The sequence below is a fragment of the Micromys minutus genome (assembly GCF_963924665.1).
Source record: "Micromys minutus genome assembly, chromosome: 3".
Taxonomy (NCBI): Eukaryota; Metazoa; Chordata; class Mammalia; order Rodentia; family Muridae; genus Micromys; species Micromys minutus.
Genome location: NC_137972.1, coordinates 55,006,067 through 55,033,936, shown reverse-complemented (window position 1 = coordinate 55,033,936; position 27,870 = coordinate 55,006,067). Strand labels below are relative to the sequence as shown.

Below are 27,870 nucleotides of genomic sequence, written 5' to 3'. Positions count from 1 at the left end.
GACCAGCCCCTTATGCCCTCTCTGGACCCAATGAGGGGCCGGAGGAGGTGGCACTGGGGCTGTCCCCATCCTGCTTGCCCCTGACTGCCCAGTTAGTCACTTCATACTTGCCTCCACCTCAGTTTCTGCAGACATGTCCAGCCTCCAGGAACTGTGCTCTGGTCTGCCCCTTCGACCCCTACCTGAGAACCGGGGGCGCTGGGCTGGGGTGCCACATGCTCCAGTTAGGACTCCTGATCTCAGCCCTGAAGAAGAGCAGGTAACAACTTCTACCCCATCCTTCAGGGCTTTTGTGGGTTTTGGTGCCTTTCAGGTGGCCATGATGTCTGGACACCCCTCTTTCCTTCCATATATTAGCTGTTTCTGTCCCTACCAGTTCCTAGAGAAGGATGAGGGGACATGTCAGCATCTATCACCTAATATTCTTCAGGTGAAGCCACACTGGAGTTACCTTAGACTCGGAATTGGGGTTCCCACTTCCAGATGAGGGCACGGGGCTCAAGGTCACCCAAACAGTTTGCAGTGGTGCTGTGGCCACTTCTGGTGAGGAACAGAAAGAGACAGGGTGTGAAGTGGCCCTAACTCAGCACCTTCACATAACCCTTGCCCAGCTCCAAACACTGAGTGACTCTTGTGTCCTCTGCAACAGTTTTTTTTTTTTTTTGTCCCTCCCCCAAACCTCCCATTGACTTCAGCTGTGCGGCCTCCATTACGGACACAGCAGTGCTGAAAGGATGATAGTTAAGGTATCTCCTCACCTGGTGGCTCCCTTTACACAAAGGATTTAGGTTAAAGAACTTTCCAAGCTGCCAGACTGAAGCAAGTCCCTGAATCGTGGGAAGCTGCTTTTCTGAAAGACACTAAAGTACAAAGGCTAAATAAAAAGCCCATTATCACTCTCACCCACAGACTGCTTGTTCTGGGGAATACCACTCCTGAGCTCCAGAGCTGCCGACATCAGGAAGCATGCTTAGGAGCTGCTGGGGTAGGACCCTGGTGGACAGGAGCTGGGAATGAGAGCAACAAAGAAAGGAACTGAGGGTCCTAGAAAATGGAGTAGCACCAGGCATGACAGGGTTGGTGCTGGAGATGGGGAGCATGAGGTGGGGGTTGGGGGTTACCTGTCTTTTCACTTGACCTGTCTGATTCTGCTGAGCTCGTCTCTGCTGTGGTTAATGTTCTCCCTCCTTTGTTACCTCACTGCTAGGCACCAGTGCTTTGACACTCAGCCACAAGAGCTGGGAAGGCTCACAGCCTCTGCTGACACTCCTGTTGCTGGGTGATAGTGACCAGCCTCCACAGTGTTTGGTGGTGGCAGAAAGGCAGGCAGGAACTGAAAAACCAGCCCCTTTGATTTTATTTCTATGTGTTCCCCTGTGTTTGAAGGGCACAGCATCCTTAAAGGAGGAGTGATCTGCAGACCTGGGGAGTTAAGAGTTGGGAAAGGATGTCTTCCCTCTATGATGGAGTCCCAAAAGTCAGTGAAAACTTCTCCTTCACCAACTTGCTTTCCATTTGTGGTTCGTGTGTGTGTGTGTGTGTGTGTGTGTGTGTGTGTGTGTATGTGTGTGTGTGTGCTTTCATGTGCACATGTGTGGTTATATGTGTTCCTGTGTGTGTGTATGTTTACATCTATGTGCTTGCACATGTGTACATATGTGGTTGTGGTTGTGGTTGTGTGTGTGTGTCTGTGTGTCTATGTGTGTGTTCAGGTGTGCATACTTGGAGTTTATCCTTTGTTTCCACTCCTTCACACTACTTGTTCTACCATTGTTCTGGTGGATTCGGTTTCACTCCTCGATTTTCTTTGGCAGCTCTCCATTTATGTGAGCAGTGCCCACCTATTATACTTTAGTCAATGAACCCTCCGTACAGGCCTGTTCAACCTTCACACTGTGTGCAAGGTGAGCAGTTCTGCTGTTAAAAGCACTCTCCCCCTTTTCCCCTGAGTCCTGCCTCATCCACTGCACTCTGCTGGACATGAAATGCCTCAGCTGAGCCCTTCACTATGGTGCCCTTCACTGTGGTGGGCCTGAATGCCTGTCTCTATCAGCACTCTATCCTCAGAGACTTAACATAGTGGGTCTGCATGTCTGTCTCTGCCTACATACCATCTGGAGCTTGTTGGCCGGGGATCCCTTGGGCTGGTCAGTCTCTGGGGTCCAGCAACACCAGCATGTGTTCATTGAATGCATAGACAAGAACATTTGTTAAGAAGCCAACTCCACATCCCACAAGGTGCATAGGAGGACTTTTGGGCAGAGGTGGTTATGACAGCTTGGACCAGGTTTCTTTGAGGGAAAGAAGGGCTGTTTGGAGACAAGAGGAATGGTACATGGAAAGGCAGGGACAGGCCTTCCAAACATGTGGAAAACGGAGGAGACCCCATGCAAGCAGAGCTGAGAGCAGAACCTGGAGCAGCAGATCCGGCGTGACTGGAGGAGACCCAGCATCCGAGGCCTGAGTGTCACAGCCTTGGCCCGGAGATCCCGGTGTGGAAGGGGACAGTTCCACGATGAGCCCAACACCATACTAACTGTGTCAGGTCATCGGTACCTAGGAGTTGGGCTCTATTATTCCCCCCACTTTACAGACAGGGACGGTATAGGAGGAGGCAGGGCACACGGGTGCTGTTGCCCTCTGTACATACAGCTGTCTTTAGTAACACTGGGTCCTCCAATCCACATCTCACCACATCGATACTCAGCTTGGTTCTCGTATCACCTCTGATGCTGGCCATCCCTTGTCTCTTACAAGGGCCTTTCACTTGGAGATCCCAAAACAGTCTCACAATCTTAACAAAGTTATTTGTGGAAAGTGCCTTTCACTGTGTAAGGCAACATGCAGGCTGGTGCCTCTCTGGGCTTTCAGTGGCTTCTGCTTTCCCTAAGTCTGCAGCCACTTCCTAGACCAGATGGGGCCAAGAAGAGAGAACTTGAGGTCTGCCCTCATAAAAGAGGTCGGTGGTCCTCAGGGAACAGCTTTGTGAAGACAAAGCAGATGTCCTCATAGTGGCTTGACCAGTTTCTGAGTAGAGCAGAGGCAATCCAGGTGGAGAGGGAAGATGGAGTACGTGGAAGGCCCCAGGGCCCTTAACCCAGCCACCTCTTACCCTTCTCCCAGCTAGCACTGAGGAACGCCTTGCGCTATTTCCCACCTGATGTCCAGAAGCTGCTGGCCCTGGAGTTTGCCCAGGAGCTACGACAGTTTGGACACATCTACATGTACCGGTTCTGCCCCAGCATTGAGATGAGGTAAGCCCTCGTGGGTTTGACGTCAGACAAGGCTGTGCAAAAGTCAGGAGCCTCGGGGGATCTATGGTAAAGGGGGACTGATCTGTCTGAGGTGGGGGAACTATGGAGGTGCACAGTGAGTTGACGTCCTTCTGCATAGAAAATAGGTAGTGAGGTATCTTCCTGGAGAGGGGAGAAGGTCTGACACTGGCCTGCTTGGCCAGAAGATGAGGTCCTCATGTCCCCTCAGTATTTGCTGCCACCTCCCATGGAATTGCTGCCCAGGGGTATTTGATGATTGAACAGAAGAACAAAAACTAAACTGCCCAAAGGTTGGGGGCTCTGGAAAGCAGCCCTCGGCTCTCTTTGTAGTCAGGCTTGAAGTAGAGAGATGGTGTTTGGAGTGGGCTGGACTTCCTGCTCTGGGAACATGGAAAGTCAGGCTGCCTCACAGCTGGTGGGCCTGGTGCTCCACACCCATCCTCATGCCCCATTCCTCCCATGTCCCCACACCCACCCACACCCCCACCTCCACACTCACACCCATGATCCTAAGGATTTCTTTCAGGTGCCTTGTCAGGGCAGACATCTTAGTGGGACAGGAGGCCTGACAAGCCCATTGCATTGCCCATTGTGAGTCTTTTTGTTGCAGGGCCTACCCAATTGAGCAGTACCCATGCCGGACACGAGCAGCTGCAGCCATCATGCACATGATCATGAACAACCTGGACCCTGCTGTGGCCCAGGTACTGTCAGGGAAACTGAGGCCAGAACAGTCCAGAGAAACATGACCTGAAATCTCATAGTACTACCTGAAGACCCAGTTATTCCACTTCTGGGCATTTACCCCAGAGACGCTCCAACATACAACAAAGACACATGCACCACAATGTTCATAGCAGCTCTATTTATAATAGCCAGAAGCTGGAAAGAACCCAGATGTCCTTCGGTAGATGAATGGATACAAAAACTGTGGTACATTTACACAATGGAGTACTACTCAGCTATCAGAGACAATGACTTTATGAAATTCTTAAGAAAATGGATGCATCTAGAGAATATCATCCTGAGTGAGATAACCCAGTCACAAAAGAACAGACATAATATGCAGTCACTGATAATGGGATACTAACCCCAGAAAGCTCTGAACACCCCAGAAACAACTCACAGACTGTGTGAAGTTCAAGAAAAAAAAAGAAAGGAAAAACCATTATGTTTACTCCTTATACACCAAGGAAACTTTGACTAATTCCAGGTTACATTCTGTTTTACATGTACTTTATGCTGTTAAGCTTTCAATGCACTTACAAAGCTGGCATTAGAACATGGAGTTCTCTGTAACTGGGGCAAAATCAAAAGCAGAAAACAAATATAAGATAACAAGAATATATAACAATACAGTTATATAAATGCACCTGTCATTGTAGCTTTCTATAGCCACCTGAGAATAAAAGGATTTAATAATATTCTATCATACTGCATCTTACCATTGCTAACGAGATCCCTTCTGTCCCTCCTTTACTCTTACATGGAGGACACATTTCACATAGACAGCCATGCTATGTGTCCCTTCAGGCTTCTTTCCTTGCCCCCATTTCATTGTTCCTTTGAGTATAGCTGAAAGTAGGGGCCCCACCTCTACCTCTCCATAGCCCCATTTCAGATAATGCCACATCTTCTTCAGTTTCCACAGGAGCTGGTGACCTACGGAGGCAACGGGCAAGTGTTCAGCAACTGGGCCCAGGTATGGTAGCCAGGAAGGCACTCAGTGGTCCATAGTTCTGCCTGATGCCTAATGCTTCAGCACTAGCAATTACCTGAAGATGCTTTACTTATAAGAAGGAGTAGCATTATTGGAAGTACTAGGAGACCCTGGAGATCAAAGAGGATCTAGATGAACAATGCCATTGGGAAGGACTGACAGAACCTGTAGGAATCCCTGGATCTAGGTGTAGGGTGCAGGGCCCACATGGTTGCCAGTTCACACTTACAGAGTCCTGCATGTACACTGTCCATCCAGTTCTGGCTGACCATGTCCTACCTGTCGAAGATGACCGAGGAACAGACTCTAGTCATGTACAGTGGACACCCTCTGGGCCTCTTCCCCAGTAGCCCCCGTGCCCCACGGCTGGTCATCACCAATGGGATGGTGAGTCTGAGGCAGCCAGCATGGGGCCTATCCAAGGCCAAGCTTGGGAAAGGGGTGCTGCTGGTGAGAAGGCATTCAGGCAACAAGGTGGCACTCACTCTTTGTCCCTCCCTCTTTTCCAGGTCATTCCCAACTACTCCTCCAGGACAGAGTATGAGAAGCTGTTTGCCTTGGGGGTGACCATGTAAGTCGCTATATCTGCTCTCTCTCTCTTCAGCAGCATCATGCAAGGCTTCTGGTCTTTAGCATGGCACAGAGGATGTTCTGTTTAATCTTTGTGAACATCTGGACCATCACTCAAGGAAAAAAAAAGTAAAATGGAATCTGTAAAGTAAAGAGCCAGTGACTTGTCCTCCAGGTGACAGTCCATAGTGTAACCAGAGTACAGCCCTATCACCACCACCACAACCACCATGTGCCCTGAATTTATCACTCATCTGAAACAGACCCCAATAGTAAAGGGAAAACCCAGTCTCTTTGTTGCTCACAAAAAAAAAAAAAAAAAAAAGCCTCTGTGAGTCTTTCTGATGTTGTTATTGGATGAGGAAACTCTGCTCCAGTGAAGCAGCCTGAGGTTAGAGGGCTGAGGGCGTACATCCTGCCACACTACTCCCTCACCATAACCTCAGGCTTGTCCCATACTTCTGTTTCACAGGTGGGAACTAAAGGTCAAAGTGACAGAGATACAGACGTCAGACCTGGTCTGGCTGTAGCACTGAGGGTTTGCCACGGGGAGTGTGGAGACACTGACTAGAAAAGTGTAAAAGTTAGGTTTGGTGGCACACACCTATCATCCCAGCCTTGGGAAGCTGAGGCAGGAGGATCATAAGGCCTGGCTTCTATATAGTATGAGTTCAAAACTAGCCTGTTTTTTTTTTTTTTTAAAAAAATCTTTTCAAAACACAAAACAAACAAAACCTCATGCTTGTAGTTCAGCGGCAGAGCTCTTGCCTAGCATGCATGCATCTCTGGGCTCAATTCTCAGTACAGGGGAAAGGTGGGAACTGTAGGAGAGGGGGAGCAAGGTCTGCTGTGCAAGGAAACTGAGAAGCCCTGAAGACCAAAACCTGCCTTCAAGGAGGCAAGTCTAGTCATGCAGGGAACATCCTGTGTGGGATGATGGGGCAATAGACTCACACTGTCTGTTGAGATGATCATCACATTGGACTGGAAGGAATGAAGCCCTAAAGGGTCCTGCTTCAGTTGCAGAAGTTTGGTCCTGTGACTTTGAGCTGTAAATTGCCTTGGGAGCATTATGTGAGGTTCTAGCTGAGCACCAAGGACCAGAGTCTGTGCACCTCCCTGGGCCTGTGTCCTGTGCAACCTTCAGGCCTAGGCCTCATCTAGACAGAGGGGACATTCATAGGTCCTGTCACATAGGCCTGTGTGATAATTATACAATCACAGAGGCACAATCTGCAGGACTGGGGTATTTGCCCAATGCCTCTCAGCTCAAGAGCTCTACAGGGAGTTGACTCCATGAGGCTATAGTGGGTTTCACCATCTCCAGAATTCTTTTATGCCAGCATTGTTCTCTTACGTCTGTGATACTTATGCAGGCAGGCAGACAGACAGACAGACAGACAGACAGACAGATAGATAGATGAACTAGAAATATCTGTTTCTGATGACTCACAGCTTCCTGCCTGCCTTTGGGGACACAGCCCACAGGTAGAGGGAAGCAGCAGGAGGTCACACTGCTGCAACAATTCATTCATTCACATGGAAAATTAGAGCTGACAGGCTTCCTGGAAGGGTACAGAGTGCCATGGACATGGCGTGTGTAACATGAGGATTCTCACAGGGAGCTTGCCATGTGTCCAGTGCCTACCAGGTGTCACTCAAATGTAATCTTGCAGAACATGCTCTCCCACATCCCATGTTTGGCTGGCTCATATGTAGCAGGGACACATCATCTCCTTTGTGTCTCATCCTATGCGTACATCACAGTTCATTTCTTTCTTCCGTCCATTTGTGGGCATTTCAATGGCTTCAGACACTGATCACTGCTGATAAATCTTCTGTGAACATCATCGTGAGTGACTGAGTAGACACTGGCATGTAGCCTTGCTCTGCCTCGCCCAATCATCCCCACGCTGGCTTTTAGAAATTAATTGTATGACGGATTTTAGGAGAATAAGATCTGTTTGTAAAGAGCCTGCGAGGCTCTAGCATATTGCGTTCTCTTATGTTTTCATTTTCACTTGGTTTTAATTTTTAAAAATATTTTGCTTTGAGTACAGAGAAATGGGTTTCACCATGATGTTTTTATGTGTGTATATCATTTTAGTTATTTTTAAAGTTTTGTTTTTACTTTATGTTTATGAGTGTTTTACCACCGAGCTGTCCCTCCAGCTACATACTTAGCTCTTGTTTGTCCTCCTCACTGTTCCCAGATGCCTGCTGCTTCTTCTCTCTAGTCACCTTCTTCCCTAAGTAGTGTCCTTTTACTTTCGTGGAACATATATTCTTGTTTCTCCCCTGTAGATCTCCTCCCTCCTTCTCATGGTGCCCTTTCTATCTCCAACACACACACACACACACACACACACACACACACACACACACACGTCTACATTTCACAAAGAAGTGAAAATATGTGACATTGGTTTTTCTGACTCCAACTCTGGATTGTTCTGGTTGACATAATGATGTCCATTTCTGTCCATTTACTATAGCAATGGAGAATGGAGGGGCACCTTGAGAGTGGTCCAAGGTTTACTGTAAAATTCCTAAGTGCTGGTCTTTTCTTCTCTGCTCAGGTATGGCCAGATGACAGCAGGCAGCTACTGCTACATTGGTCCCCAGGGAATTGTCCATGGCACAGTGGTGAGAGACCGGCACAAATGATGAATGGCGGGTCCCCACGGGTGTATATGCTAGGGATGGACAGTTAGCACCCCACCTCCTCTGCCTACAGCTCACTGTGCTGAATGCTGGTCGGCGGTACCTGGGCATTGAGGACTTGGCAGGGAAGGTCTTTGTCACCTCTGGACTTGGTGGGATGAGTGGGGCTCAAGCCAAAGCTGCAGCCATCGTTGGATGCATTGGAGTGATTGCAGAGGTAAGCTGAGGAGCATCTGCCTGGCCCTTCAAACCTCCCTGAATCCTTCATTCCTGCCTCTCCTTGCTTACTTTATTTCTTCTCCCCTTCTTTCACCAAACCCCTCACCTCCTTCTCCTGCCTAACTGGATGTATCTCTATGACTAAACACGGATCTTACTTGCACAGTGCCCACCGCCCTCCATGTTCTATGCCTGCTAAGTTCCGACCTGTGAAGCTGTTGTATGCACAGCCTTTGCTTTCTGTGTCTCGTCAGATAGATGCAGAACCTAGATGAGAGAGAAAAAATGTTGTACAGAGCACCCTTTCCCCAGCTTCAGTGGCTGACCTCAGATAGAGGAGGTATACAAGCTGTTCCTTGACAGAAGTGTGCACAGGGGGCTTGCCCTAGTTGCTCTCACGTCTGTTTGGAAGGATGTGGGGGACAGCAGGAGGGAGGAGTTTTGAGATAAGTCTTGGTGACACACCAGTGTAATTTGACTTAGTTGACACTACCTGCCTTTTGCATGCCTGAGCTTTGCTAGGACTGTGCTGGGCTGCAGGAAACAGGAAATCCTTAGCAACTTGTATAAATAAGAGTTTTATTTCTCTCGTGTGACTGACAGCGCTCACATTTGTTCAGCAGCTCAATGTTGTCAACGCTAGCTCTCCTGGGCTTCTCTCATGGCGATAAAATCGGTACATTATCCAGCTGTGCCATTCACTCAAAGCAGAAAGAAGTGGGGAGAGACGTGTTGGCTCTGGCTTACTTTCTCAGCAGGGAAACCATGTCTCAGAAGCCCCAGTTTTTCTTGTTGGTTGTAGTGACTGCCCTGAGGCTGCATCAGTGGAGTGGGGTACACAGGGGGCACCTCTCGAGAGATTGCATGTTCAGGGATGGTGTGTAATGGATGGCCTGTGTCCCATGGTCTCAGGTTGACAAAGCTGCTCTTGTAAAACGCCACCGGCAAGGCTGGCTGATGGAGGTAACTGACAGCCTGGATCACTGCATCTCGAGACTCAGGTACATTGGCTGTGTGAGACTCAGAACACTTGACCCTGAGCACTGGAAGCAGGGCTGAGAGCATGACTTGGGCCATTCAGTGCCTGTTTGGCCACAGGTATCCAGAGATTCCGCTATAGGAGTGTAATGGGAGGGTCTCTAGATATCTCATTACCCAAGGATTATTGCTGCTGCCTTGTGGGTGGCCATGGAGCTCAGAACTTGAGATTCTCTTACATCATTCTCCCAAGTACTGAAATTTTAGTTGTATATTACCATGTCTGCCTTAATTATACTCATATTCTTATCCTTTTTTATTTCTTCAAATAGCTTTGTAATCCCTACCACTTGCATGCCCTGCCCCACAAGTGTGTTTTATAAAGAGCTTATTAGAATTGAGACACACATTTCCCAGCAACCATTGCAGCTCAGCTCAACCAATTGGAGCATTCCGGCCTACTTTTTTTTTTTTTCATTTTTTTTTTCTCTCTCTCTTGTGTCATGGGGTCTAAGGGAACATACCTCATCTTAGCACATATCTCCACATCTACACGCACTCAGGTTCAAACTCACATGTGCCTGGGCAGACCCACAATAACACAGAGGCCCACAGTCACACTCAGGCCTTCGTCTATCCAGGCCCATAGTCACAGAGGCTCAAATTCACACAGGCCCATGCAGGCCAACACACAGGTACATACTCACCCACAGGCCCAGTTAGACAGGCTCACACTCACACACAAGCCTACAATCACACATGGGCCCACACACTGACATAAGCCCACTCTCACACTGGCCTTTAATCTCACACAAGCACACACTCACACACAAGTCCTAGGCGGCCTCCTATACCTGCCACATTTGGCCAGCATTGCGCTCCCTGTGTGCAAGCAGAGCAGCTACATCCAGGCCAGCCAAGGACAGGTGTGGGGCATCTGTTCTGTTCTTTTGCCCTTCTAGGGAAGCAAGAAAAAACAAGGAGGTACTCAGTCTTGGCTACCATGGCAATGTGGTGGATCTTTGGTAAGTGGAAATTGATGACTTGGGTACTTCAGGGGTGCTAAACAGGTGCTTCCAAGTTACCAGCTGAGTCTCAGCTCTGCCCTTCCTGTAAAGGCCATCATCCTCACTCAGACCCGTACAGCCTTTGTGCCCATGCACTCTGCAAAGGAGAAAGCAGACACTGCCTACGGAGTGTGGGGGTGGAGTGAGGGCTACAGTGTCTGCCAGCTGGCCCTCCTGCAGCCCAGGTATGCCTGCCCTTCTCTGACCAGCCTGATGCTTCCCCCCAGGGAGCGCCTTGTTCATGAACTGGACACAACAGGGGAACTCTTGGTGGATCTCGGGTCTGACCAGACATCCTGCCACAACCCATTCAATGGCGGCTACTACCCTGTGCAGCTCAGCTTCTCAGAGGCCCAAAGCCTTATGTCCTCCAACCCCGCTGCCTTCAAGCACCTGGTGCAGGAAAGGTGGGCAACAGGAAAGAACAGCAGAGTCTACAGGGTCCGAACCTCTCTGAGCCTCAGCTTCCTCTCTTCAGAGGGGATCATGGGCACAGTATTCTTGGGAATGATGGGACAAACTAAATTGATGTTTGTGAAATCCCTAGGGCAGCTTCATGTCCATGCTGGGTTCATGCTGACATACCTACAATACCCTATCTGGAACACTGGACCCCAGAGTTTAGGGGTTCACTGAAAGACAAGGGCTCTTGAGGGTTTTAAGTATACATGGGTATTGGTGGCACTGGGAGCAGTCACAGTGAGCTAGAGGAGGCAGCTAATTCTACAGGAGACTTTCTGGTACTGGGTTTAGCTGGTTGGAGAGGCTTGGTGGGGTTGAGCTGTGGAACTAAGTCAGGGGCTGACCATCTGTTTGTTGCAGCCTGAGGAGGCATGTCTCAGCCATCAACAGGTTGGCTCAAGAGAAGTTCTTCTTTTGGGACTATGGAAATGCCTTCCTTTTGGAAGCTCAGAGAGCAGGTAGGTAGAGGGGAAAGCTGGACAAGTGGTACCTTGGGCCTGTGGGAGCATACCTGGGCAAACTTATCTCCCAACTTCATACCCATAACTCAGCCACAATGCCACCCAGTGAGTACCTGGAAGACCTTATTGTGCCTTTACCCAGTTATTCCTTCTAAAACCTGGTTCTGCCAAACCGGCAGGCCTCTCTGGGCCTTACCTTCTCCTTGCATTAATATATATATGATTATATATATTATATATAATATATATTATAATAATATATATATGGCTTAACATCCACAAGAGATTGTTTCCTTCCATGCCTTCCCCCATGGCCATTTGCAAGGCCATTTGCAGACCGAGTGGGGTGGGATCCTCAGAGTGGTACCTCTAAGGCTGACGGTGAGTTTGTAGGCTATGTCTAGTCCACACCTAGACCACACAGATGGCAGTGTGCCATCCAGGGCTGCACTGGGCTGTTTTGCCTCTTATTTTGCCTAAGGAAAGATCTTGAGACTCTGTTCCCAGCCTTTCCCAGGGTCCCTTGTTTAAGTCACTGTCTGTGTGGTCACGGGAGCTCACACGGATAGATGACTCTGGGCACAGGAGCAGATGTAGAGAAGAAAGGAGCCAACAAGATGGAGTTCCGCTACCCCTCCTATGTTCAGCACATTATGGGGTGAGTGACGGAGGCCCCATTTGGGGATGTCTAGTGCCATTTCTGCTTTTCTCAGGACCTAAGACCTGGCTTTCTAGCTAGAAGAACTTCTGTCACCGATCACCACAGGACTGGGTACTGAGACCTAACCCAGCTGGGGAGTAGACAGGCAGTGGTCACAGCATTTCCACATGACACACATGTATAGAAGAGTTTTCTGCAGGGCCTCAGTAAAAAGACCAAGGGGTCTGGTGGCTAAGGTTACTCCCTTATGCACGCCACCCTACCACATACCCATTCATTTTCCTAAATGACATGGCCAGGAAGCTGTCCTTTGGGTGGTAACTCAATCCCGGAGACTAAGACCTGCTGTGACTTGAAGCCCTTGAGCCATCTGGCTGTTCAGGGCAGGTCTGAGAAAGGCCAGTGGTCAAGAGAAATAGGGATGTAGAGGGACCCAGCAGGAACCATGGCCAAGCTAGACCTATGGAGGAGTCTGGACTTTCAGACTCACAGGCCTCTGGCCACAGAGGTAGCCAGAGAAGAATGGAAAACAGAGTCCAGAGAGGCAGAAGTTGCCTTCTGAGCTTTATAGCTATGGGTGGAGGCAGAACCAAGTGTTGGCTGGGATACTGGGGTACAGAGTCTGTGTGTTCCCCAGGGAAGAAAAGCAGAAAAAAGACAGCAGTAATATGGCCAGTCTGGCTCAGCAAGCATGGATCTAAGATGGCCCGAGGCCATAGCATCCCTCTGTCCCACTTCAACTGCCACAGAAGCTGAGTCACCAGGAAAGGCTGAGCTGAGTCTTCATGTTTACCAGCCATTTATTTTAGGTGATTGGTTTCCATGTAGTCTTTATAAGTAGTTTGAGAAAATGTTTACCTTTGTCCCAGTTCCCTGTTCCTGCTGCTAGAAGAGAAGTGGTATAAATTTAGAGATGGGAGCAGAAGCCAAGAAGTCAGAGGGGTGAGGTCCTCTAAGGCTTATTGTTTAGAAGCCAACAGTTTGAGCTCATTTTGGGTGCTCCTCTAGGCATGCCTACATGCCACTCCCCAGCTCAACAAAAAGGTGGAGCAGCCCAGGAGGTTGTGGCTAAGGAAACTTCTATCCTTGCAGGGATATATTCTCCCAGGGCTTTGGGCCCTTCCGCTGGGTCTGCACGTCAGGGAACCCACAGGATCTGGCCGTCACTGATCATCTGGCCACATCTGTGCTGGAGAAAGCCATTGCTGATGGAGGTGATACTTCTGGATGGGTGGTGCTCAGGAGTAGTTGCTTTTCCAAATCTGTGGGGTTCCTGCTGGCTTGTGTCAGATTCTGTATGAGTCAAAGGACCACAGGTTGTTGCACAGGGGACCTCGAGAACTTTCAGATCTTGTTCTCTGAAGGCTGTTGTGAGCATGAAGCCCATGCACACATCAGGCTTTGCCCTCCAGCCCTGTGCTCAGCTCCACCTCTGTCCCTGCTGGTTGCAAAGTCACTGGGGACAGAGTCAGCTATCTGTCACCATGACAAATACCTAAGTAAGCGAGCCTTCCTCTTAAGTAGTGGAGGTTTTCTTGGTTTTCTTTAGGCTCTTCTTTCAAAGGTTTCAGCAATGGTCAGTTGGCTCCGTTATTTTGAAGTGGAACTCTCTGGGAGCAGAGGGAGGAGGGGTGGCTGGAGTCCCAACATCTCCTTCAAGGCTACACCCCCAATGATCTCACTTCCTCCCACTTCTTAATGTTTCCATCACCTTCCCCCAATAGTGCCAGAGGCTGGCAAACAGCCCCACAATCCCCAGGGTTTGCTGGGGATTGATGAGCTGCTGGCCCTCTCCAACCCATTCCAGGGGGAGGAAATCATTTGATCATTGGCCTTTTTTATGCACGTCAGGAGCACTTCTCATTCACTTCCATGACCTTTTATTAGCCACCCAATGCCACCCCATGCCAGGCCCTGTCCACATCCACCTGATGCTCAAGTTCTCTAACATTAGACGCCTAAGCTCATCTTGGTCATCAATGTAGAGATTTGATTCTGCCTCCAAGCTGAGTGTCTGTGGTCTTCCTGCGTCTGTATGTCCCTGCTGCTTTCTTAAAACACATTGTCCTTTCTAATTTCTTGGTGTTGTCAGTCAAGTGCAAAGATGAGGCCAGACCAAGTGAAGGAAGTGGCTGGGGTTTTACATTAGGAACTCTGGCCCGCTGCTTTCCCAGCTTCTCTAGCTCAGAACAGCTGGCTGGCCATAAGAGGAACATCTGGGTGTCAGCTGAGTACCTACTAACTAAAGCTCTACAAGGAAGCTGAGTGCTCTCACACCTATAGATGTGGTGGCATAAAAATCTCCAGCACAGTCAGCCTCCAGCTACAGTGTGAACTGCCTTTGCCCAGCAGAAACACCCCAGCCTAGGGAGCGTCCACCAGGCAGAGCAGACAGATGCTGAGGACCTCCAGAACACAGACTACAATGCTGGGCTGGAGAAAGGCAAGCAGTGATAAGTACAAGTGCTGCTTTCATCCCAAATATAAATTTTAAAGTGTGATATTGAGTAAAGTGTTGATGTGCTCTGTGTTGCCCGCTGAGTCTCGGCTCTCACATTCCCAGTCTGTTTCCGTGAGCTGCTCAGACCTGCTGAGCATCATGGCTACCAACCTGCTCCTGCCTCTCCTGGGCTAGCCCATACATTTCCACTTTGGGGCCTGGATTCCCTCTGTCTAGAATTCAGTTCCCATGGAGCTTCTCAGCAGTGAGAATTCTGACCTTCTCTTTCTTGGGGAGCCCTAATGTATTATACCCCTAGTGCATTACCCTAGTAACCAGTTCATCACACTCTTGTCCATAGCCGACTGTAGTTCTTGTTCCTCTGCCTGGCTTGGTATCTGGTATATGGTAAATACTCAGTAGTTGTTCTTCGAGGGAATGAATTTATCAACAATGTGCTACATAAGTCCAGACACTAATTCTTTATCGTTGCACTCATTAATAATTAATTAATCATTGCACTCATTCTCAAATTCAGGGAGGCTAATGTAAGGGATTGCCCATGTACTCCAGGTGCCTCTGGCATGCATACGATAAGAAAAAGAGACTTGGGTCCCCAGGCAAGCAGCCTCCAAGACCTGAGATATCCTTCTCTTTCTCCCTGCAGTGAAGGCATCTGTAAAGCTACAGTACATGGATAATATACGATGGATCCGAGAGGCTGCCAAGCACCAGCTGGTGAGAACTTAGCTTGGGGACAAATGGGTACTGCAGAGTCCTGGAGGATGCCGAGCTGCCAAGAAACTACCCAAAAACAAGGTGTAGCCATATGAGTCTCAGCACAGTTCTGGGACCCATCTTGTCATGTCCTGAGGGATGCAGATCCTGAAACTCATGTGGCTGTTGACTGCAGCACTATAGTGACCACCTTATCCAGGAAAGGGGCTTGTAAAAGGGTGTCTGGGTAGCAATATGGAGAAACCGGAGGCCTTAGATGATGTTGGTGGGAGTGTCAAGCAGTATAATCTGAGCATCCCGTGCTGTCTGTAGCAGGATAGAAAGACTTCAATATCCTATGGGAGCTGTAGCTAAAATGCCAAGGCAGTCCAAGGGGTTCTTGACAGACAAATGGATCGACAAAATGTCTCTCCTTTTACTGCAACAAGTAAGGCATTCTGCCACTCACTGCCACCTGGGCAAAACTGAAGGACACAATGTTAAATGAAATAAGCCAGTCACAGAACAAACCTATGCAAGATGCCACTTGCATGCAGCCCTTAGAGTAAGCAAGTCATAGACAGGGAATTATTGGGGTGAAAGCCAGGGCTATGGAGGGTGTGAAGAGTCAGTGTTTCATGGGGACAGAGTTTTGGTTTGGAAACAGTTTCTAGAAGTAGATGGTAGGCCAGCTGCAGAGCACTGACAGGATTATGACACTAAGCATCATGCTGAAAATTTACTAATGTTTGTCAAATTTATGACAGCTAGGGTTTCTATTGCTGTGATGAAACACCATGATAAAAATCAAGTTGTGGAGGAAAAGGTTTGTTTGGACGCTGACCTTCCTTTCCTCAGGGAGCCTTATTTACCTAGTGTATCACCCTAGTAACCAGCTCATCACACTCTTGTCCATAGACAACTGTAGTTCTTGTTCCTGTGCCTGGCTCAGTGTCTGGTACATAGTAGATACAACTCAATAGTTTTTCTTGTAGTTCTTCACTGAAGGAAGTCAGGACAGAAACTCAAATAGGGCAGAAACCTGGAGGCAGGAGCTGATCAGAGGCCATGGAAGGGTGCTGTTTACTGTCTTGCTTCTCGTGACTTGCTCAACTTGCTTTCTTATAGAACCCAGGACCACCAGCCCAGGGATAGCTCCACTCATGGGGCTGAGTCGTCCCACATCAATCACTAAGAAAACACTCTACATCTGGATCTTATAGAAGCATTTCCTCAGTCAAGATTCCCTCCTTTCAGATGACTCTAGCTTGTGTCAAGTTGACATAAAACTAGCCATGACGGTGTATTTTGCTGATTTTTTTTAATGAGAAGGATGAAAAGTGTATCTAGGAGCTCTGGAGCAGCAAACTAGGTCTTCCATCTCTAGAGTCCCTGTGGCATCTGAACTGGTTCTATGACCTGAGTGCCCTGGGCTGGTGGATCAACCTCCATCTATAATGTAGAGGCAATTAATGGTGCTGGATCTTGCAATGTGCCTTTGTGACCCTTGCTGGGCACAACTCTGTCCCGGCCCAGAGCTGAACACACTGAAGGACAGCGACAGCACCAGGAGGAGGCAGATAGTTGGTCAAAAAAGGTATCTGATACTAGAGAACATTGCCAGGCCCTAGCTAAAGAGGAAATTAAATAAAGAAGAAACATTTGATCCACACATGACTATGCTAGCTAGCAATTCTCTGGCCAGAAGTTTAAGAGCCAGGAGGGAACTATCCCCATCGTGGGCCGTCCTATCCTAGGGTCATAGTTTGCATGTGTGTCCCCACAAAACTCTATGTGCCAGCCATGGTCTCTATGACCCAAGTTCAATACAGGGAGCCTGGGGCCGGGGCTGGGGCTGAGGCTGGAGTAGAAGGAGGGATGCAGGCAGAATCTTCAAGCTATCCAGAGAGACTGGAGGAGCTGGCATCAGGATGCAACTGTCTGGGACTGCTACAGGGGGTGGGTTCTCCTCAGTTGCCCTCTCCTAAAAGCTTGCCAGTGTACCACAAGTGTGTTTGCATGGGCCTTCTAAATCCAGTCCAATGGACAATGAAGATTGACTCCCTCAGAGGTGTTGTCAGTTCTTCCTCATCCCCCCCAAGAAATCCGAACGCCTCACAGCACCAATTCAGACTTAACAGGTTTCAAAGATAAATGACTGGAAGTACCTGGAGAAACTGAGTCCCTTTGTCAGACCCAATGAGGACACTGGTCCCACTGTCCGTGGCAACTCCGGGCTCTGTAAGATACGAACGAGTGTCCCCATTGCTTGTTCCTGCCCCTTTTTGTACAATTTTGTTCAGCTCCCCCAGTAGGAAAGACAGACACCCAGCACTTTCTTTAGAGAAAGTGTGGTTTATCAGCCCAGGCACTACCAATATCTGAGAAGGAGGCATCTTTTAAATCATGGAGATATATATATATATATATACACACACACACAAATCTTATGACCCCAATTTAAGCATTTCAGAGTACAGTTCAAGAGTGTGAGGCACACTCAGTGCTGTCTTGCTGCCCTTGCCATCCATTTCCAGAACTTTCTCATCTTCTAACTCAGTTTTTACTAAACACCCTTTTGTTCCCAGCCCAGGGTGCTCTAGGATCCCTTAAGAGCGGGGCAGTGCAGAGTTTGTGCAGTGTGTGTAGTCCTGATTAGCCAGCTCTGCCTGGCAGTCTCAAGGTCTTTCTGTGCAGCATGAGTCAAAGACCTCAGCCCTTCCGAGGCTGGAGTGTTACAGTTTTCCCTCTATAACCCAGGACTTGGTTTTAAGAGCTCAGTGGACACCACAGCCTGCTCAGATCCTTAATGCACATGACCTCGTGTTGGCACAGAGCTTACGGGCCCTCCACATGCCTTACATTGCCTTTGGGATGACGTGTTAGATCTAAGAAGAGGTAGAAGCCATGCAAATATTAAATACTGAGTCACTTAGGAAATAGTCACAAGAAATCAAAAGCCCATTCACATTCAATACAGCTAGGTTTTTCTTTTCTGAATGTATGTGTGTGTGTTTATATATATGTTATGTGTGAGTGTGTATGTGTGTGTGTTTATATGTATGTTATGTGTGAGTGTGTATGTGTGTGTGTGTGAGTGTGCATGTTTGTGTGTTTGAAGCCAGAGGTTGACAATGAATGTCTTCTTTGATTTATCTTCACTTTTTTTTTAACCGAGGCAGGGTTTCTTACTCAACTCAGCACTCACTGTCTAGCTACCTAGGCTGCTCCAAGGATTCCATGTTAGCCTACTGAGTACTGGGATTACAGGTGGGATGCCCTGCTTGCTTAGTTTTAATGTGGTACTGGGGCTCTGAACTCTGGTCCTCATGCATACATTAAAAACATTTAATGATGCACTTAAGTCTCTCCCCTAACCCTTCCCCTGATTTTTTAAAAGATACGATTTTATGTAGCCCTGGCTATCCTGGAATTCACGATATAGCCTCAAACTCACAGGGGCTTGCCTCTGCATCCTGAGTGCTAGGATTAAATGTATATGCCATTACACCCAGCTTTTCTGAACACTCTGATCACGGTTTGTTGACTATGCAGTGGCAGAAGCTGGAGATACGGGCTCTGTTCTATCAAGTGGAGAGACCACATTTTGCCCGTCCATGCTTCAGCTGCTGGATACCTGTGTTGTTTCTACCTCTCAGTCTTGTGAATAGTGCTGTCATACTATTGGCTATGTAGATGCCTATGCCAAGGGAGTCTGAATTAATCTCTATGGGGTCCACACTCCACTCAAGATTATCTGCAGCCATCACTAAGTAGCATCCTGGTTGAGAACTTCGAGGCTAAGAAATGACTCTTTTTCATTGCTAAACATTCACTGGCATTTCCTTCCAGAGGAGCATGAGGTCCAAATAACAAACTATAGGAAGGTTACCCATCTCTCTGGGCCTCAGTCTCCTCATCTGTGTGATCAAGCTTGTGAGAAGAACTCCGTGTTTTCCTAAAGACTCTGCTCCAGACTATGGAAAGAATGCTTGCAGCAAGTCAGGCTTGATCAAGTCTCACATTGGTGGTGCTGTTATGATGTAAAAAGAACTCAAGGAGAAGGCCCCACAATAGGAAACATCCATGGTACACATGGTACAGAGTCAGTATCCAAGGGTCCTTTAGGGATGGACTGTAAGGAAAGGGACATAGAAGGGAATGAGGTAGTCCAGACCTCATGAAAAGTCTATTTGTAGACATGCACTAGCCCACCAGTGTGGCATCTAGTGGGCTTGATGAGAGATGTGCCCCAGGGCCTCATACTTCAGAGTTACCATGCATCCCTGGGTCCTCTGTGGTCCCCCTAGATGGGCCAGCAGGCTCTGGTATCACTCATACCTCTCCCGTACCAAGCTCTTAGATGTATTTTGGCTGAGCTTTCTTTTTCTTTCCTCTGCAGGTGGTGGGATCCCAGGCAAGGATCTTGTACTCAGACCAGAAAGGTCGTGTGGCTATTGCTGTGGCCATAAACCAGGCCATCGCCAGTGGGAAGATCAAGGTGAGGGACATAGCCTATGCTTTAAGAGGGTTTCTTAGACACCTTATTCCAGAGGCCCTGCTTGGGGACTCCCAGATAGACTTCCCACTCACATCCCAGGCTGTCCTTCCCACCTTTCCAATCTTCTGAAAGAGCTGCTGCCGCCACCACCCTACCCTAGTAATAAGGAGCTTTCTCTGTCCCTGGCTGGGAGCCTTTGTAGGGATACTAGGTTCTCTGAAGTCCTTGGACTCTGTGAAGCAGATGGGCAGAGAGGCCTAGAGATCTTCTCTGGGAACCTGGCCACACTTGGGAGGCAATGGGGAGGGAAGGAGAGCATGGAGGGCTTAGCGTCCTCCCAGAATCCCAAGTCTGAGAATAGATCACTATGCTGGGAGAACTAGAGAGTAGTGATCAGGCTTGCTCCAATGGGAGTCCTAACAGTGTCTCCTTTGCTGTGGCCTGGGCAAGTCAAGCCACTCTGACCTGTATTTCTCTATTCAGTGTAAAGAACAGTGTGCTGAAAACCCTAAAGTGGGTGTGAAGCTCAAGTGAGTCATACTTCACAAAAATAATGCCATGAGTCTTTTCTGAGTTACCTAGTTCAAACTGAAAAATGGTTCATTTTCTCACCCTTCTCACGCCTCTGGAGACCCAGGACCCTGAGCCCATGTGCTGAAAAAGCTGGTTTCTCCTTTCCTTTTTGTTCTGGAGGCTTGTTCTTGGTGACATTATTCTGTGTGCAGTACTGGGAATGCTACTCAGAGGTGAGGGAGAGCTGAAGAAAAGCAAGAGCTAAGGAAAGTCATCCCTGCAGATGGCCCAGCCTCAGAGCCTAGGGTGACACCTACAGTCATCCAGGATGGCGTCCCGAGCTCCTTGGGATGCTTCCCTGAGACCCCACTGTGTGAGGGCTGCTGAGAAGGCCCATTGTGTGAGGGTGAGAAGCACTTTCTGGCATCTAAGCTAGCACACTCCTGTCTTCCTTTGGTTCACTGGATAGAGTCCTACTGGTGCCTTGGGACATAGCAGAGGGCAGGATGGACAGTGTGCTGGCCTCGGATCTGGTATGACAGAGGGAGCTGGTGACACATAACACAGATAATAGTTATCAGGTGTTTATAGGTATCATGAGCCCTGGTAGTGAGAAGGGACTCTGTGGTTGGATAGGACAGGCTTTCCTGGCCTGCTGGTATTTAACTGACCCCTGAATGACCAGAGGTGCCAGAAAGCAATTTCAACACAAAGGTGAATTAATAGGCACAGCACAGCCTCCTCAAGGAAAGCAAGGGTATCTGGGGTCTTCTGAGTTCCATGGAGAACTCAAGCCTCCCAGCAGGCTGTAACAAGTTTGGAGAGCCTCTAAAATCCCAAAAACCACTGTGGAGGGGTGGGAGGACTAACTGTATCTCCTTCATTGTGAACGTTGAGGAAGATGCCTGGGCCAGGCCTAGAAACAGCATCACTTCATTGGAGACAAGTGGCAGTCCTCATGGACACTAGGAAATGCTCCCTTTGACCACAGCCAGAATACTTGACCATGCCATTGCCCATACATCCCCTGTTGCCATAGTGCTAGCTCGGGGTCCTCTTTGCTCACCACTTTCCCTCTGACCTCATATGGCTCTAGGAAAAGCTTACTCTCATGATAGAAGTAGGCTATGCACAGCACAAGTAACCTCAGCCCATCCGTCCTTGGCCATATCTGCTGCACCTCCAGGGTTAGCTATTCTCCTCCACATGGATACAGGCAGGAAAGCTGCCCTACTGTACCTAGGGTCCCCAGGGGTCCTGAAATCTTTAGAATAGAGGGAGCACTGTTTGCACATGTGACTAATCTCACCAAATGGGTTTGTATTCAGAGACGCTAGCATCACAAAACGGGCCTCGGCAATCACCTAGCCTAGTCAAGGCCCAGGGAGAGGTGACCTCCTTGACATCACACAGGAAGTTCAATCCACACCCTGCTTCCAAGGCACAGGGGAGCACCTCCTAGGTATGCCTACATATACCTACATACCTAGCTGCTTTCCTCTCTGCAAAGGCTCAGGGACTAAACCCCTCAAGAGTGGAGCCCAGACTGGATAGAGCATGTACACGTCTACACCCCAGCTCACTGACTGTCAAGCCGTTTGGTATAGACCAAGTTCCTTAGCCTTCCTGTGCCTCTGTAGTGTTGCCTACTAAGTGAGTGTGTTAGCAGTTCTGCTGTCTGGATAGGGTTCTTGTGAAGGTGAGTGCTCTCATGCTGGTTTCTCACACTGATGCTAGATGGTACGCAGGAACCTACCAAAGGCCTCGGGTGTTTATTCCTGCTAGAGTGAGCCTAGCAAAGTTTTCAAGGTGGAGAAATCCAAACGATATCTGGAGTGATTCCCCTTTCATCCTCTGCCTCATGCCCTCAAACCTGGTGGATACTGTTGGCTGATACAATTTCCCTACTCCCTGCAGGCACCAGTGGTCCTGAGCCGTGACCACCACGACGTGAGTGGCACTGACAGCCCCTTTAGGGAGACTTCGAATATTTATGATGGCTCTGCCTTCTGTGCAGGTGAGGAAGACCAAAGGATTTTTGTCACTTAACGCTAGCCAGCTGAGGAGGTGCATACCTGGAACTCCAGCCGTTCCAGCAGCTGACTGGGATAGGGCAGCAGGGCGTGAGCTTAACAATTAGTAGCATCCTGAGTAACACAGAGAGGCCTCATCTCAGAGGGAAGAAGTAGATTTCCAGGTTCTGGACTACATGCTTTTCCTCATCCTCCTCCTCCTTCTCTTTTTCCTCTTCCTCTTTTTCTTCCCCTTCTTTTTCTTCCTACCCCTCCTCCTTACCCATAACCAGGAGTGGGAGAACCTAGGACCCCTGATCTCTGTGGGGGGGGAGCTACAGGAGCTGCAGTTTTATGCGTGTCTCCAGGATGGCAAAATGTCAACTCTCACAGACTTCTGTCCTTCAGCATTTAGATGCTTAGAAGGCAACTGGAAGGGGTTCTTCACCATGGGGTCTGGAATCCAGAGGTTGCTGGCTATGTGGCTGTCCTGTAATGATGGGCTCCATTCTGCTGCAGAAAAGCATCTGAGGAAAACCAAAACTAGGGCAGAAACAGTGAGTGGCTGCTTACTTGTAGCCAGCACACTGCCAAAGCACTGTCCCTAGTAAAGGAAGCCAGAGGTGTGTGAGTGTTCGAATAGGAAGCCGTCTCAACTAAGCATGCTCAGCTGGAGCACATGCAGCATCAGACATTGCTCAGTCCAAAAAGAAAAATGTTGGACAGGAATGCCTCCTGGGTTGAGAGTTGAGTGTGATAATAAGCAAATTGATTTAAGTCATCTAAAAGCTTGAACCACTTCTGGGTTTCTCTGGAGAGCCTTATCTGAAGCAAAAAACCCGCCTTGGAGGAGTTATCAGCATTTAAAGGGACAGCACATTCATTGTGCTGAGGTGATCTCTCTTAAGCCCTGCTGCCAACGTAGGGAACTCGCTTCTCTGAAATGAAGTGTCATTCCTTTGCAATCCCTGCCCCAGGCATGAACGGGCATTCGGTGCTGAAGAGCGTAGCTGTAGTGAAGGACAACAGGTACAACTAGATGTTGTCCATTTCTCCTGTTTCCTGTTTCTAGACTCTCCTGTCTCTGTCCCCCACTTACCTACCACCTGACACACTGTTCTTCAGACCAAGAATTAGCATACACCTGTCTGACCCTCAGGACCACCTAGTGCAAGGAATGATGGTGCTTGCTTCCCTTTTCCTGTAGACATGGCCGTGCAGAACTTCGTAGGAGATGCCTGTCGTGGTGCCACCTGGGTTGCACTTCACAACGGAGGAGGTGTCGGCTGGTAAGAAGACATAAGAAAGTAGGCTGTGGGCTAATGTGGAGACCATGGGATCCTCTTGAGGCAGGGATGGGTCTGGAGATCTGCAGTTCTTGGACTTAGGTCCCTGGCCACTCGTTCTAATGGGGGCTTTATGTGAATACATTCCTCGTGTGAGCTGGGAACCAGGGGTCCATATGTTGAGATTTGCAGAGGTTAGAGAGACAGAGAAGGAGACTTGCATAAAGCAACTCCAGCAGTTTGGCCTGTAACTATCATATAGAACACAAAGACCAGCATGAGTAACAGACACATTTGTTTCCAAATTCATATCCCCAGTACAACTATCTCCCTTGGAAGAATAGGAATGCATGGTTGCCAGGACAGTAAGTTCTGGTTTTCCACTCTCCCAGCTTACAGCTCCATTCACTCAGGTCACTTTCCAAGCAGCATGAGGACCGACCATTGGGGCAGCATAGAAGACGCCTCTGATGGTCTCTACAATGTTGGTTATCTTTCTGTTCTTGGCTTATCTGGCTCATAGCTTCACAGGTTACAATTGATGGTCAGTTGATCACACTATAATAGGCAGCATAGTACGGCAGGAGCCTCTGGGAATGCAGACAGAACCTTTCATCCATTCATTCATGACAGGGGAAAGAAGAAACCAGGATCACATTTGAGCCAGGTCCCTCAACCCCTTTGGCAGTGTTGCAAAGGCACTTCTCGATGACTTGAAGACCTCCCATGAGGCCCCGCCCCTTAAAAGTTCCACCATCTTTGTCAAGGGAACATTTAACTCTAGGAGTCTCATTCTGATTGGCATTGGCCATTCCTCTGCTGCTGAAAATATTAACTCAGATTCCTTAGACAAGGACTATGCATCAGCATTCACCAACCTCTTTCAGTATTTCCTCTCACAGAATCAAAAGAAAAAACAAAAAAAGAAAAGAAGGAAGAAAAGAGAAAGAAAGAAAGAAAGAAAGAAAGAAAGAAAGAAAGAAAGAAAGAAAGAAAGAAAGAAAGAAAGCCATAGGTCCTCTGCTAGGAATGTGTCTTGCCTGAGATTCTCAGAGCAGTTTAAAGCTGGGACTCTGGCTGCTCTGAGGGGTACAGAGAGACAGACAGAGAGAGAGAGAGAGAGAGAGAGAGAGAGAGAGAAAGAGAGAGAGAATATGGGCTGGGTCCAGGCAAGCCTCTCTATCCTAAAAAGCCAAGTCCTTCCATTAACCAGCTTCCCAGTGCATTCAGATGGTTGGCTTGCCCTCATGCCCACCAAGACGAAAATTCTTAGCTGCAACCCAGGCAGGTGGCTTTAATTATGGAAAATGTGACCATAGCACATGTCCTGGCTGGAGGAAAAACAGCACAGAAAAGAGCCCCCAGGTTATGGAGCACAGGGGAAGGGATGAGTGTAACTACTAATAAGACTGAAGCTTGTCCCAAGCTTCACAAGACAAACACAGCAGATGGCCTGGGAATTTCACAGGGAGGATGTGGGATGCAACACCCCAAAGGGGTTGAGGGACCTGGCTCACTGAAGATGCGTCTCCAATGACAAGCCACACCCAGTTGTGGCTTTATTTTCTTCCTTGTATGGCAGGAATCTAAGAGTCTTAAGTTGTTTGCCCTCAGGCTTCTTGACTTGCTTCTCTACTTACTGGACTGTCTACTGAAGTGCTGAGAAGCTCTTCCCTGTCAAGGCCACCACCCACAGCTCTGTGTGGGTGTTAGCTCATTCCATGGCCTTGTCGAAGTCCCTTTTTTGGAGTGTCTGCTTGGTGACTGGCTATGTGCTGTCTGTCCACTTGGCACCAGTTGGTTGCAATTCCATGTGCTCCGGACTATGTCTGCAGGCATGGCCATTCAGTCGGGTCAATGAGCAGGAGAGACTGTACCTTAGCAAAGTCTTTTCTGGGCTGTTTCCATAGGAGAGGATGGCAAATGGGTACTTCATATCATTTCACAGACCAGGTAAGCTCAGACAGCCTCTGGGCAGTCAGTCCTGGGGACATGGCAGCTTCCAGTCAGCCTTCCTGTGTGCCCATCTATTCTTTATCAGTGTTTCCGTGGGCCCTGTGAAACAGGGTCTAGCTCAGCACTACAGCAACTTGGCCAGCATGTACACAACCTGGATAGAGAGAGATTGCTTCCCAATCTGATGAACAAACAGGCATTAAGCAGAAGGTGATGTAGGGGGAGTGGGGCTTTTGGAGGCATACATAAAGTGGACAAGACCAGCTCAGAAGCATAATGAACTGAGAAGCCAGGATGTTGCTGCTCTGTTCTGGCTACATGGATTTATGACATAGAGATCAATGTGACAAGGCTTCCCCAGTGCCGGTATCTCCTCAAGCTAATGCCTGAAGACTTACAAACATTCCTGTTCCAGGCAAGTTGATGCAGGAAGTTAGCTGGAAACTGTTCTGTCTCTTGCAGGGGTGAGGTGATCAATGGGGGATTTGGCCTTGTTCTAGATGGAACCCCAGAGGCTGAGCAAAAAGCCAGGATGATGCTCAGCTGGGATGTCTCCAATGGTGTAAGTTCCTCTGAACTTTTTAGCTCCTCCGAACCCGCTCTCCTCCATGGCTCTCCCTATCCAGGTTGAAAGTCTGGACTGCAGTCCTGGCCCTTCCCTGGTAAGGGCTTTATTCCCAGCCCCTCTAGGACCCCCTCCATCTTTAAAAGTTTATTTTTATTTGATTTTGTGTGTATGGGTGTTCTGCCTGTGTGTACGTATACCATGTGTGTGTCTCGTACCCTCAAGTGTCAGAAGAGGGCATCAGATCCCTTGGAACTGCAGATACTGTTGTGTTCACAGCATCATGTGGGTGTTGGGAACTGAACCTAAGTCCTCTGGAAGAACAGCCAGTGCTCTTGACTGCTGAGCCATCTCTTCAGACCCCAGGGTTCCCCTTTCACCATCCTTTCCCAAATATTTTTCTGCACTTCCTTTTGGTTATCATTGTCTCTAGTCTCACCCTTCAGTATATATATCTTCTGTATACGCAGATGAACCCCGCTGGGCTCAGTCCTTCCTCCTGAAGTACCCCCTGCACTGGGGCTGTTGTCTCACTATCTGGGGGCTGCAGTGAAACCCCGGCCTCAGGCTCACTCCATCGCGGTGCTGTGCCCTGGTCTCAAGATCTGCCTTTGAAGGCACATCTTTTGCTGCTTTGTGTTGCTATTCCTCTTTGCTGTGCCAGGTGGGCTTTGCCCATGTCAGACAGCTACACCAACCCTCATTGCCCCTTTCGAAGGCAGCCAAAGATCACATTTTAGAAGCTAGATAAACTTTCACTCCTGTAATTATGGTCCATCTTTGTGGTGGCATAGTATCCCATAGGGAAATGGGACGGATTCCTCTCCTAAACCACATCTCAGGCAGCCAGGAGGGGTCAACCAGATAATGGAGGTCAGGTAACCATGAGGAAGGTACATAGGGGGTGAGCAAGCTGAGGAGGGATTCCAGAGCAAAGGACCAGAGTGCACACTGTAGCTCTGGATGACAGAGGTTGTACACAGAGGCAGGAATGGGGAGGCTTGGGTAGGGCCACTCACCAGGAACCACTAAACTTCAGCACTCCAGTGGCAGAGTTCCTCATCATGACACTAGGAGTTGCAGTGAGACATTACAGGGTTTCCTCCTAGGAGCCCCCACTATCAGTGGTATGGATATAGGTAAGGAGGTAGCTTGGAAATGGTTGATGGCAGCTTGATGGCAAGGTGCCATGGCCATCACTTAGGACAGACCAGGCACAAGAAGAAGAGCAGACCAAGGAGGAATCATGTGGCTGGTGATGAGGAGTCTGAAAGGAGACAGGATGAATGAGTGTTAGGCCTGAGATCGTTCTGACCAGGCAGTGCCCTCTATAAATGTCAGGTCGTTTTTAAGGTAGGTGGTTCCAGATTGAAAAGAGGGTAAGTCAGTTATATGTTCCAGGTAAGAGAACAGGGGTTCTGATCTGGACAGATACAAAGGAGACTCTGAAATCCCCAAGTAGAAAAGGACAGAGTTTGGGAGACAGGATACTATGTGCGCATCCCTGTGATCTTAATACCAATGCTATGTGCTTGGCTTCTTGCAGGTGGCACGGCGCTGCTGGTCTGGCAACCCCAAAGCCTATGAGATCATCTGCCAGACAATGCAGGAGAACAGTGGCCTGGTGGTCACTCTTCCCCATGAGGTGACAGATGAACAAGTGCTACAGCGAGCCCTGCAGCCCTGAAAAGAGCATGGGTCCTCTTTATCCCCTCCTTCCCACTGGCTTCCCCTCGTAGCTCATCACCCCATCCCCGCCACTGTACCCCTACATGGCACTCTTAGTGTCCCATCAAGATGGGA

At 48.8% G+C, this 27,870-nt stretch overlaps 1 protein-coding gene across 1 annotated transcript; it reads left to right on the top strand.

Moving 5' to 3' along the window:
• Positions 1-133: 133 nt before the first annotated feature.
• On the top strand, positions 134-27,754 carry UROC1 (urocanate hydratase 1; the record flags this gene model as incomplete). Its single annotated transcript, XM_080915005.1, is given in 21 exon segments — positions 134-259; positions 3,124-3,254; positions 3,886-3,979; positions 4,918-4,977; positions 5,254-5,382; positions 5,505-5,566; positions 8,145-8,211; positions 8,303-8,446; positions 9,361-9,464; positions 9,466-9,546; positions 10,389-10,451; positions 10,721-10,900; positions 11,316-11,413; positions 12,002-12,074; positions 13,170-13,291; positions 15,185-15,255; positions 19,637-19,735; positions 22,166-22,265; positions 23,468-23,549; positions 25,965-26,064; positions 27,614-27,754. Coding segments are annotated over 21 exon segments (2,127 nt in total).
• Between the last annotated feature and the right edge of the window lie 116 nt (positions 27,755-27,870).